This window comes from Bufo bufo, chromosome 2, assembly GCF_905171765.1.
Source record: "Bufo bufo chromosome 2, aBufBuf1.1, whole genome shotgun sequence".
In the NCBI taxonomy this organism is placed as follows: Eukaryota; Metazoa; Chordata; class Amphibia; order Anura; family Bufonidae; genus Bufo; species Bufo bufo.
In genome coordinates this window covers 468,643,673-468,655,525 of record NC_053390.1, presented here as the reverse complement: position 1 = coordinate 468,655,525, position 11,853 = coordinate 468,643,673, and the positions used below count along the sequence as shown (strand labels likewise).

General features: G+C 40.6%; 1 protein-coding gene across 1 annotated transcript in view; it reads right to left on the bottom strand.

Annotated features, from left to right (window-relative positions):
• Positions 1–6,469: 6,469 nt before the first annotated feature.
• ATCAY (ATCAY kinesin light chain interacting caytaxin) overlaps positions 6,470–11,853 on the bottom strand; it is a 116,556-nt gene continuing 111,172 nt past the window's right edge. The window contains exons 11-12 of the mRNA XM_040420422.1: positions 7,457–7,492; positions 6,470–7,250 (exon numbers count right to left, since the gene is read on the bottom strand). Coding sequence (XP_040276356.1) covers positions 7,217–7,250; positions 7,457–7,492 — 70 coding nt within the window. The 3' untranslated portion in view covers positions 6,470–7,216. The remainder of the gene's footprint in view (positions 7,251–7,456; positions 7,493–11,853) is intronic.

Sequence of the window (11,853 nt, the reverse complement as noted above, 5' to 3'; positions counted from 1 at the left end):
ACCTCAGATTAGAATCCCCTGTGTTAATGAGACCACAGATCAGAACCCTGAATGTCAATCAGACCTCAAATCAGATCCTCAATATTAGGCCTCCTGCACACAACCGTTTTTTCCCCCTGTTTACTGGCCGTTTTTACGTTCCATATATGGTCCGTATACGGAACCATTGATTTCAATGGTTGCGCAAAAAAAAACGGAATGTACTCTGTATGCATTCCGTTTCCGTATTTCCGTTCCATTTAAATATAGAACATGTCCTATTATTGCCCGCAAATCACGTTCCGTGGCTCCATTCAAGTCAATGGGTCCGCAAAAAAAGGAACACATACGGAAATGCATCCGTATGTCTTCCGTTTCCGTTTCGTTTTTTGCGGAAACATCTATTGAAAATGTTATGCCCAGCCCAATTTTATCTATGTAATTACTGTATACTGTATATGCCATACGGAAAAACGGAACAGAAACGGAAACAAAAAAACTGAACAACGGATCGCAAAACACTGAAAAAGCCATACGGTCGTGTGCAGGAGGCCTTAATCAGACCTTAGATCAGACCCTCCCAATGCTAATCAGTCCTCAGATCAGACGCCCCAATGTTAATCAGACCTCAGATCAGACGCCCCAATGTTAATCAGACTCCCAATGTTAATCAGACCTTGCAGTGTTCACCAGACTCCAAATCGGAACCCCCAATGTCAACTAGACCTCAGATCAGACCCCAATGGTAATCGTACCTCAGATCAGACCCCCAGTGTTAAATCAGACCTTAGATAAGAACCTCCCCAATGTTAATAAGATCCTCCCCAATGTTAATCAGACTTCAGATCAGACCCCAATGTTAGTCAGACCTCAGATCAGATTCCCCCATGTTAATAAGGCCTCAGATCAGACCATCAATGTTAATCAGACCTCCCCAATGTTAATCAGACCTGAGATCAGAACCCCCAATGTCAATCAGACCTCAGATCAGAACCTCCCCAATGTTAACCAGACCCCCCAATGCTAATCAGACCTCAGATCAAACTCCCCAATGTTAATCAGACATCAGATCAGACCCCAATGTCAATCCGTCCTCATATCAGACCCTCAATGGTAATAAGACATCAGATCCGACCCCCAATGTTAATCAGACATCAGATCAGAGAAAAAAATAAGTAAAAAGAACTTAAAATCCAGCACGTACTGTATGCACTGTAAGCAATCAGGACACAGCCCAGCTCTGGCAGAAGACCAGGGAGTGGTGAGTAAAACTAGCACCAGGGGCGCTGTATTTACTTTTCGCTGGTCCTACTGTGAACTAGTAAGCCTTTCCACTTTTGAGGGGGAAAAGTGTGTCTTATAAAGTGAAAAATATGGTATGTCTCTTGTATTATATTTGGATTGTGAATAAATAAAAAGAATAGTAATTTAATCTATTGAGTGTCAGATCCTTATAATTTGTATAATACTGAGTGGGATGCTATCAATGCACTACTACCTACTGGATTGCCCTGTTATCTACAGTAATAATCTATATTTAACCTCCCAACCTCCTACATTACTAAGTGGTTAAAATATTTATGTGACTCTTGACATTTTTATATAAAGTATATATATTTATATATAAGACCCCTCCAATAAATTACTCCTCTTTAAAATCTACATATCTCAAATTATTCAAAATGGTATTTAGGTAGTTTGGATATCCATTTAGGCATTTCTCAAAAAATAAAACAAAGTGTGTTCTGCTCCGAAATCCGCTTAGAATCTATTTACAATCTTGTGAATATCTCCTATTGTTTTCAATGGGAATTTTGTGTCATAGCTTATATGATAAAGATTTTTTCATGTGCATTCTCTAAAACCATGGCACGGAAAAAAAGAATGGACATGTCCCTTCTTGGCATGGGTTGAATTGGGATAATCTGCAGTCAGCTTTGCTGTATGACAAACTACAAATCCACAGCAAAAATCTGAGTGTCAGCTGTGAATTTCTGCCACGGAGTCTGCAGCAAATACACATTAGGTTTTTCCAACATGTGTTTAACTGTCTGAACATACTTAGGGATTTTGAGGCTTTTTTTTTAATTTTTATTAGGCCCGCTTCACATATACCTTGCCATCCAGCTCAGTTCCCCTCTGGCATGGTACAGAAAACACTGGAGGGGAACTGAAGCCAGAACTGGTTCCATTCGTTTTCTATGGGATGGTGTATATTTGTGACGCTGGATGTCAAATAGCCCAAGACCGATAACTGCTGCATGCTACTTTTTCTATCTGGCACTATTGATCTGTGGAAGCTGGATCTGTGCACTTAAGTGCAGTACATGTAAGTTGTGTCTGGCTCTGGGGTACAACTGATGTATGTGAATCTGCCCTTACAAGTATTTCATTATGATGACTTTTTTACCTTACAGGGTGAGTGTAGCTCTTATGGTAAGGTAAAAAAATATAGCATAATGCAATTAGATCAGATAACCCCTTTAATTTCTGTCTCAGTTTCTGTGATTACTATCTCTTACAGGGGTATTCCGGCTTTTAGATATTGATATCCTCCAGATGGGTCATCAATATCACATCAGTTGCTGTCATCCCCACTGATCAGCTGTTTTCATCAGCCACTGGCGCCGGAAACTAAAACAGTAGTAACTTACTAAAGTTGAGATCATTAAAATGACATTGCTTTGCTTTACTTCTGAATAGGTCATGTCTATTTACCATGGTAAACATATAAATCTGATGTGTCTTTTTAACATCAAGGGTTTCATTGTTATATACACATATATCCATCTTGGTACTATATACAGTTCTGACAATTCTTTAGGGTAAATGCACACGATCAGGATTTATGTGCAGACAATCTGCAGGTGTTTGCAGGGAAATACGTCTGGACAATCTGCATCAACTATTGCGGATTTACATGCAGATTTTCATGCGGATTTGGTGAAGATTTTTCTCTCCCCATTGAAGTGAATGGAGAAAGTCTGCATGAAATCCGGTCAGGAAAAATTAAATCAAATGACATGCTGCAGATTTTAAAATCCGCACCTCAGGTCAAAATCTGCATTGTGTACATGAGAATTTAAAATTCTCATAGAATACAATGTATATGACCTATGGGGCGGATTATCCACACACAAATCCGTGCAGAAAATCAGCATGTAATCCTGATTGTGTGCATTTAGCCTAAAAATCGTAGTTCATTAATTTTATTACAAATAGAAAAAAATCTCTTAAAGGGTTTCTGTCACCCCATTAAACCGTTTTTTTTTTTCTTTACTAATAATCCCTATAGTGCGATCTCATGATACATAAGCAAATTAATCATTTTGGTTCAGTAGAATTTGCTAAAAATCGATTTTTAAAATATGCTAATTACCTTGCTACCAGCAAGTAGGACGGCTACTTGCTGGTAGCAGCCGCATCCTCCGATGGTAATGACGCCCCCTCGGCATGCTGATTGACAGGGCCAGGGAAGGGAATCGTTCTCTGCTGGCGCTGTTAGAATTTGAAATCTCGCGCCTGCGCCGTACCTGTCTTCAATCGGCGCAGGCGCACTGAGAGGCGGCCGCTCTCTCGACCGCTCCATCCTTAATGCGCCTGCGTCGATGACGTCATCAAGTACACCCGGAAGAGATTTATTATTAATAATCGTTGGTGGTATAGTGTTAATAACTGTCATTTTTATAAAATTATTTATTCCCATTTCGTTGGTGGTTTTTGTGGCAGCATGCTTATTATGTACATACTTACCTGATTCGAGCATCCAGCGACGTCACCAGACTCTCCGCCTCCTTCCAGCGATGCCGGCGTCTTCTCTTCCGGGTGTACTTGATGACGTCATCGACGCAGGCGCATTGAGGATGGAGCGGTCGAGCGAGCGGCCGCCTCTCAGTGCGCCTGGCGCAGGCGCGAGATTTCAAATTCTAACAGCGCCAGCAGAGAACGATTCCCTTCCCTGGCCCTGTCAATCAGCATGCCGAGGGGGCGTCATTACCATCGGAGGATGCGGCTGCTACCAGCAAGTAGCCGCCCTACTTGCTGGTAGCAAGGTAATTAGCATATTTTAAAAATCGATTTTTAGCAAATTCTACTGAACCAAAATGATTAATTTGCTTATGTATCATGAGATCGCACTATAGGGATTATTAGTAAAGAAAAAAAAAAAAAAACGGTTTAATGGGGTGACAGAAACCCTTTAAAGAGAAATCTGGCACTAGTGGAAATATGACTCAGAGACGTTTATAAAAAAGATAACTATACAGAATCACGCAGAAAATGAGAAGTTGATACGGCTACTTTCACATTAGCGTTTTTTGTGGATCCGTCGTGGATCTGCAAAAACGCTTCCGTTACAATAATACAACCGCATGCATTCGTTATGAACAGATCCGGTTGTATTATGTCTTCTATTGACTTACATTGTGTGTCAGGACGGATCCATCTTGATCTCACCACATCGCGGACAGAAAAACGCTGCTTGGAGCGTCCGTCCGCGTTTGTCCGCGATGGGGACGCAATCAAATGAAACAGAATGCATTTTAGTGCATTCCGTTCCATTCAGTTCAGTTTTGTCCCCATTGACAATGAATGGGAACCAAACTGAAGCGTTTTCTTCCGCTATTGAGATTCTATGACGGATCTCAATAGCGGAATTGAAAACGCTAGTGTAAAAGTAGCCGTAGTCACACTCTTGTGTTTGCACAATAACGTATCAAAGAAAACGGATCCGTTCCCATTGACTTACATTGTGAGTCACGATGGATCCGTCGTGCTCCGCACCACATCGCGGACAGAAAAACGCTGCTTGGAGCGTTTTTCTGTCTGCGATAGGGAGGCAACCAAATGGAACGAAATGCATTTTGGTGCATTCCGTTTTGTTCAGTTACGTTTTGTCCCTATTGACAATGAATGGGGACAAAACTGAAGTGTTTTCTTCCGCTATTGAGATCCTATGACGGATTGCAATAGCGGAATTGAAAACGCTAATGTGAAAGTAGCCTAAAACTGCCCAGTGGACTTCTAAGTCCAGAATGAGAATGAATTAAAAGGAAAAAAATAGCAATTTATACTGAATCTTTTCATCAACTTGGTTAGCGTCTCATATTCTAGATCATGTTGCCCACAGTTCAGACCACATGTTCAATGTGACAAGTTTTCTTTACGTAAACCTTACATTACTGTCACATTGATCAGGTTATAGCTTGGCAGGATCTTAGTTCTACTTCTAAACTATAATATAGACTGTAAATCAAGATCACAACATGATAAGTAATGCAGTGCGAATTATTCAACTTTTACATACGATTCTAAAGGGAAACTGTGAACTGGTGTTCAAAGGTAGACAACATTTCTATGCAACGTGCCTTAGTCCTGTTTTCTGTATGCTACTTTACACAATTATGAAATACATTTTAGACATTTCATACAGGAAATATAGGTATACAATAAATTACAAACTTGATGATATTTTGCTATTACTCTTTACAAAATGATTTAAAGGGGTAGTCCAGGATTTGGTTATGGATGGCCAATCCTCAGGATGGAATATAGGCCATCTTTAAAAGGGTTTTCCAAGATTTTTTTTTATCCAGAGAATAGGTAATCCGTATCGGATCGGTTGGGGTCCGACTCCTGGGACTCCCGCCGATCAGCTGTTTTGAGAAGGCAGCGTACATTGTATAACGGCTGTGCTTGGTATTACAGTTCAGCCCCATTGACTTTAAAGGGGCTAAGCAGCTCCTAGGCCATGTGAACAATGAACGTGTTGTCTCTGGCCTAGGAAAAGCAGAGAGACAGAGAGAAGGCCACGTCTCTCACAGGAGCACTGCTGACTTCTCAAACAGCTGATCGGCAGGATTCCTGGGTGTTGGACCCCACCAATCAGATACTGATGACCTATAGCTTATCAGTAAAAAAAAAAAACCTTTAATGGGAGCAGTGATTCAGTAACCAGCTCCGTCCACTACTGTGTATTTCCAGTTAGTGAGTTAGGGTACTTTCACAGTAGTGTTGTTAGAATCCGGTAGGCAGTTCCGTCAATCTGTATACAAACGGAAAGCAATTTTTTACGGATCCGCCTCATCCGGTATCATTTGGAATAACAGATCCGGTATTTACATTTTTTTCAAAGATCAAAAGAGAAACCCGCTCTTCCTATGGCCCAGCGCATGCGCAGACCTGAAAACCGGTTCCGGCGATGCAGCAATTTTTTGGAACACTTGATACCGGATCCGGCATTAATACATCTCTATGGAAATTAATGCCATATCCGGCAAGTGCGGTATTGTTCCGGTATTTTGGCCGGAAAAAATATGCTGCAGTATTTTGTACAGTCAAATACCGTACAAGAGACGGAACAGAAGACATCCTGATGCATACTGAATGGATTGTTTTCCATTCAGGATGCATTAGGACAAAACTGATGAGTTTTTTCCGGTATTGAGACCCTTTACCGGATTTCAATACCGGAATAGAATAACAATAGTGTGAAAGTACCCTTACACTGAAACATCTGTTCAGTGGGGCATCAGACCCTTGCTGATCAGATATTAATGGCCTATCCTAAGGACAGGCCATCAGTAACAAAATCCTGGAATACCCCTACAAGGATGACAGTCCTTGACTTTTTTTTTCTCATATTAAATATAACACTTGTGTAGTTGCAAATATTGAGTGGCCACAAACACTTCAATTTCCCCTTAATTCCTATATTTTCATTTGAAACGCTTTAAAAGTCATCAGAATTTTACCAAAGATGAATGAGTTAAAATTATTTTCTTTACTGATTCCTCAAGTTATGAACAAGCCTCATTTGTTGCAAATCTTGACCCTGCCGCTCCACCGTGTCTGTTTCCAAAATTCTGTCAAGAATTTTTCTTGTGAAACGGTTTTCTTCAATCTCCTATTATACCTGAAACCTATTCTTGTTCCATTGTAACAGTATGTGCTGGAATCGTCAAACTTGCATACATGCATGAGAAAAATGTATACAATAGTTGAAAAACTTTAACATGTTCATTTGCTATCCAGTGAAGGAAATCCAAGACTTCATTGGTAAGAAGGATACATAATTCACAGAAATAAGTTAACAATACACTAAACTTGAGAGTTGGAAAGCATTTCTGAGCAGACCAAAGAGTTTTGAAGGTGAAAATCCAGACAGGGAGCATCAATGGCAAATTAAGGATAGTTTCATGGTAAAGAGGTGCACCAAAGCCATCTTGTTTCCAAAACTTCATTTACAAGCGGGATTTTCAGCCTGTGGAACGCTAGAATAAAGGAGTTCAACAATGATTTCATTGTAGTAGTCTATATTTAATCAGGCCAATAACCTACCAGTACAATATTTATTATAAAATTATTATATTAATAGCATATTATCTAGTATATTTATTGTTAAATATTACTCTTGATATATTTATTGTGATAAATATTATTTCATGAATATATTAAAATAATGTGAAATACAATCTACCTTGTTGTTACAACATTATCCTCTTTTTCTTCTACCCTGAAATAGGAAGAAATAGCCAGTTACTTCAATGATTCACTTGCATTGATGTACATAGTAAGCATTATATACAGGTCCTTCTCAAAAAATTAGCATATTGTGATAAAGTTCATTATTTTCTGTAATGTACTGATAAACATTAGACTTTCATATATTTTAGATTCATTACACACAACTGAAGTAGTTCAAGCCTTTTCTTGTTTTAATATTGATGATTTCGGCATACAGCTCATGAAAACCCAAAATTCCTATCTCAAAAAATTAGCATATTTCATCCGACCAATAAACGAAAAGTGTTTTTAATACAAAAAAAGTCAACCTTCAAATAATTAAGTTCAGTTATGCACTCAATACTTGGTCAGGAATCCTTTTGCAGAAATGACTGCTTCAATGCGGCGTGGCATGGAGGCAATCAGCCTGTGGCACTGCTGAGGTGTTATAGAGGCCCAGGATGCTTCAATAGCGGCCTTAAGCTCATCCAGAGTGTTGGGTCTTGCGTCTCTCAACTTTCTCTTTCCAATATCCCACAGATTCTCTATGGGGTTCAGGTCAGGAGAGTTGGCAGGCCAATTGAGCACAGTAATACCATGGTCAGTAAACCATTTACCAGTGCTGAAAAATGAAATCTTCATCTCCATAGCTGCATTGACCCTGCCCTTGATAAAACACAGTGGACCAACACCAGCAGCTGACATGGCACCCCAGACCATCACTGACTGTGGGTACTTGACACTGGACTTTAGGCATTTTGGCATTTCTCTCTCCCCAGTCTTCCTCCAGACTCTGGCACCTTGATTTCTGAATGACATGCAAAATTTGCTTTCATCCGAAAAAAGTACTTTGGACCACTAAGCAACAGTCCAGTGCTGCTTCTCTGTAGCCCAGGTCAGGCGCTTCTGCCGCTGTTTCTGGTTCAAAAGTGGCTTGACCTGGGGAATGCGGCACCTGTAGCCCATTTCCTGCACACACCTGTACACGGTGGCTCTGGATGTTTCTACTCCAGACTCAGTCCACTGCTTCCGCAGGTCCCCCAAGGTCTGGAATCGGTCCTTCTCCACAATCTTCCTCAGGGTCCGGTCACCTCTTCTCGTTGTGCAGCGTTTTCTGCCACACTTTTTCCTTCCCACAGACTTCCCACTGAGGTGCCCTGATACAGCACTCTGGGAACAGCCTATTTGTTCAGAAATTTCTTTCTGTGTCTTACCCTCTTGCTTGAGGGTGTCAATGATGGTCTTCTGGACAGCAGTCAGGTCGGCAGTCTTACCCATGATTGCGGTTTTGAGTAATGAACCAGGCTGGGAGTTTTTAAAAGCCTCAGGAATCTATTGCAGGTGTTTAGAGTTAATTAGTTGATTCAGATGATTAGGTTAATAGCTCGTTTAGAGAACCTATTAATGATATGCTAATTTTTTTAGATAGGAATTTGGGGTTTTTATGAGCTGTATGCCAAAATCATCAATATTAAAACAAGAAAAGGCTTGAACTACTTCAGTTGTGTGTAATGAATCTAAAATATATGAAAGTCTAATGTTTATCAGTACATTACAGAAAATAATGAACTTTATCACAATATGCTAATTTTTTGAAAAGGACCTGTACATCTGCATGCTGTATGCACTTTTTTATCCGGTAAACTGGTGGACCTTATTATAGTTAATGTGGTCCATTGGGTGGCATTTGTCTATGTCCACGTGATGGATTTGTCTTTAGCTTGCATACCTGATGTGATCGAAGTCTTAGGCTACTTTCACACTTGCGGCAGAGTGATCTGGCAAGCAGTTCCGTCGCCGGAACTGCCTGCTGGATCCGGCAAAACGTATGCCAACTGATGGCATTTGTAAGACTGATCAGGATCCTGATCAGTCTTAAAAATGCCTGATCAGTCAGAAAAATGCATTGAAATGCCGGATCCGTCTTTCCGGTGTCATCCGGCAAAACGGATCCGGCATTTATTTTTTTCACCTTTTTTTTGGTCTGCGCATGGGCAGACCGGAAGGACGGATTCGGCATTCCGGTATTTTGAATGCCGGATCCGGCACTAATACATTCCTATAGGAAAAAATGCCGGATCCGGCATTCAGGCAAGTCTTCAGTTTTTTTGGGCCGGAGATAAAACCGTATCATGCTGCGGTTTTATCTTTTGCCTGATCAGTCAAAATGACTGAATGGAAGACATCCTTATGCATCCTGAATGGATTGCTCTCCAATCAGGATGCATGGGGATATACCGGATCAGTTCTTTTCCGGTATAGAGCCCCTAGGGCGGAACTGTATGCCGGAAAAGAAAAACGCAAGTGTGAAAGTACCCTTACGTAGACTGTTTGCTATATATTGTACTTTACAGAGTACAATATGCGGTCCACAGAACAGGCATGGAGCCCTTAGGTTTGTGGGCATGAGCCCTTAACAAGTAATACAGTATATCTTCCATGTACTTTTATCATTTAGCTATAATAGCCTGCCTACAATCAATGGGCTGCCTATGCTGTTCATAGTGCGCCATGCGCTGATGAATGGCAGGAAATGTCTAAGGCATATTGGTACACCATAGACTTTTTCCAGGGTGTGGGTGCCCACAGCGAAGGCCCTGAGTGCCTCCTCTGGCACCCGTTCCATAGGTTTGCCACCAATAGGATAGGTCATCAAAATCAGCTGTATGAGGAGACGGTGCACACAATGCACACTGTGCGCACCATCTACTCATACAGCTGATTGGCGGGGGTGCCGATCTGATGTTGATGACCTATTCTGAGGAAAGATCATCCATAGTTAAAGCCCAGAGAACCCCTTTAACCCTTTCAGTACTGAGGCACTTTTCACCTTAAATCCGAGGCCGATTTTTGCAAATCTGACATGTGTCACTTTATGTGATTATAACTTTGGAATTCTTATCCAAGCCATTCTGAGACTGTTTTCCCGTGACACATTGTACTTAATGACAGTGGTAAATTTGAGTCGATATATTATATTTTTTAAAATAATCCAAAATTTACCAAAAATGTGGAAAAATTCACAATTTTATTTTTTTAGGACATTAGAAGGCTTTGAATTTTTGAAGCAATTTAAAATGTTTTACAAAATTTCCAAAACCATTTTCTTAAGCACCAATTCAGTTAAAGTGATTTTGAGGGATTTATGTAATGGAAACCCCCCATAAATGACCCCATTTTAGAAACTACACCCTTCAAATGATTCAAAACTGTATAATGTACATAATCAGACGCCCCTGATGAAGCGGAGCAAAACCTAGGCCGGGCAGGAGTTTGTTTTACACGCGATACCATATGCATGATCCTGTAAGTAGAATAAGGCCTCCTTCACACGGGCGTCCCGGATTTGCTCCGGATGCGTCGTGTGTACATTGCGGGAAACCTGTGCGAGTAGGCACGCAATTGCAGTCAGTTTTGACTGCGATTGCGTTCCAATGTTCAGTTTTTTCCCCGCGCAAGTGCAATGCATTTTGCACGCGCGTGAGAAAAAACTGAATGTGGTACCCAAACCCGGACTTCTTCACTGAAGTTCGGGTTTGGGTTAGGTGTTCTATTCATTTTATTATGTTCCCTTATAACATGGTTATAAAGGAAAATAAGACCTTTGATGACGTAATTGCGCTCACTATGCGCTCTTCTATCTTCATTCAGCAGGACCTGCGCTGACGTCACCGCTCTCTCCACATGGTGAGCACGATTACGTCATCAAAGGTCCCTTTGCAGGTCCCTAAAGAAGAACAAAGAAGACAGGCCCGGCTCTGCGAACAAGAGGATAAGGTGAGTTAATTTTATTTAATTTTTTTCACCCCTCAAGCCACATGTTAGTAAGCATTGTGTATTAAGAATGCTATTATTTTCCCTTATAACCATGTTATATTTCTGCTATATTTCTACGCGATCCCAGAGATATAAAACATATACTTTATATACTTTGACCCCCTAAGTGTTTTACGGAATTTGGAAACGGCTGTGAAAATGAAAAGTTTTGTTTCTTCCAATAAAATGTTGCTTTATCCCCAAATTTTTCATTTTCACAAGGGGTAACAGGAGAAAAAGCACACCATAATTTGTTACCCATTTTCTCCTGAATACGGCAACACCCCATATGTAGTGGTAAACTGTGTGGGGGCACATGCCAGGATTTAGAACTGAAGGAGCGCCATATGGCTTTTGCAGTGCAGATTTTGATGGATTGGTTTATGGGTGCCATTGGTTTTTATTTTTTGAGTAATTGTCTTATGTAGGGGTTCATTTTTGCAGGATGAGGTGATGTTTTCATTGGTGCATAAGACTTTGTGAGGCTTTTTTGGCATAGTTTAAAACATTATTTTTTTTACAGCATTCAACTGAGGGAGCATGTCATGTGATATT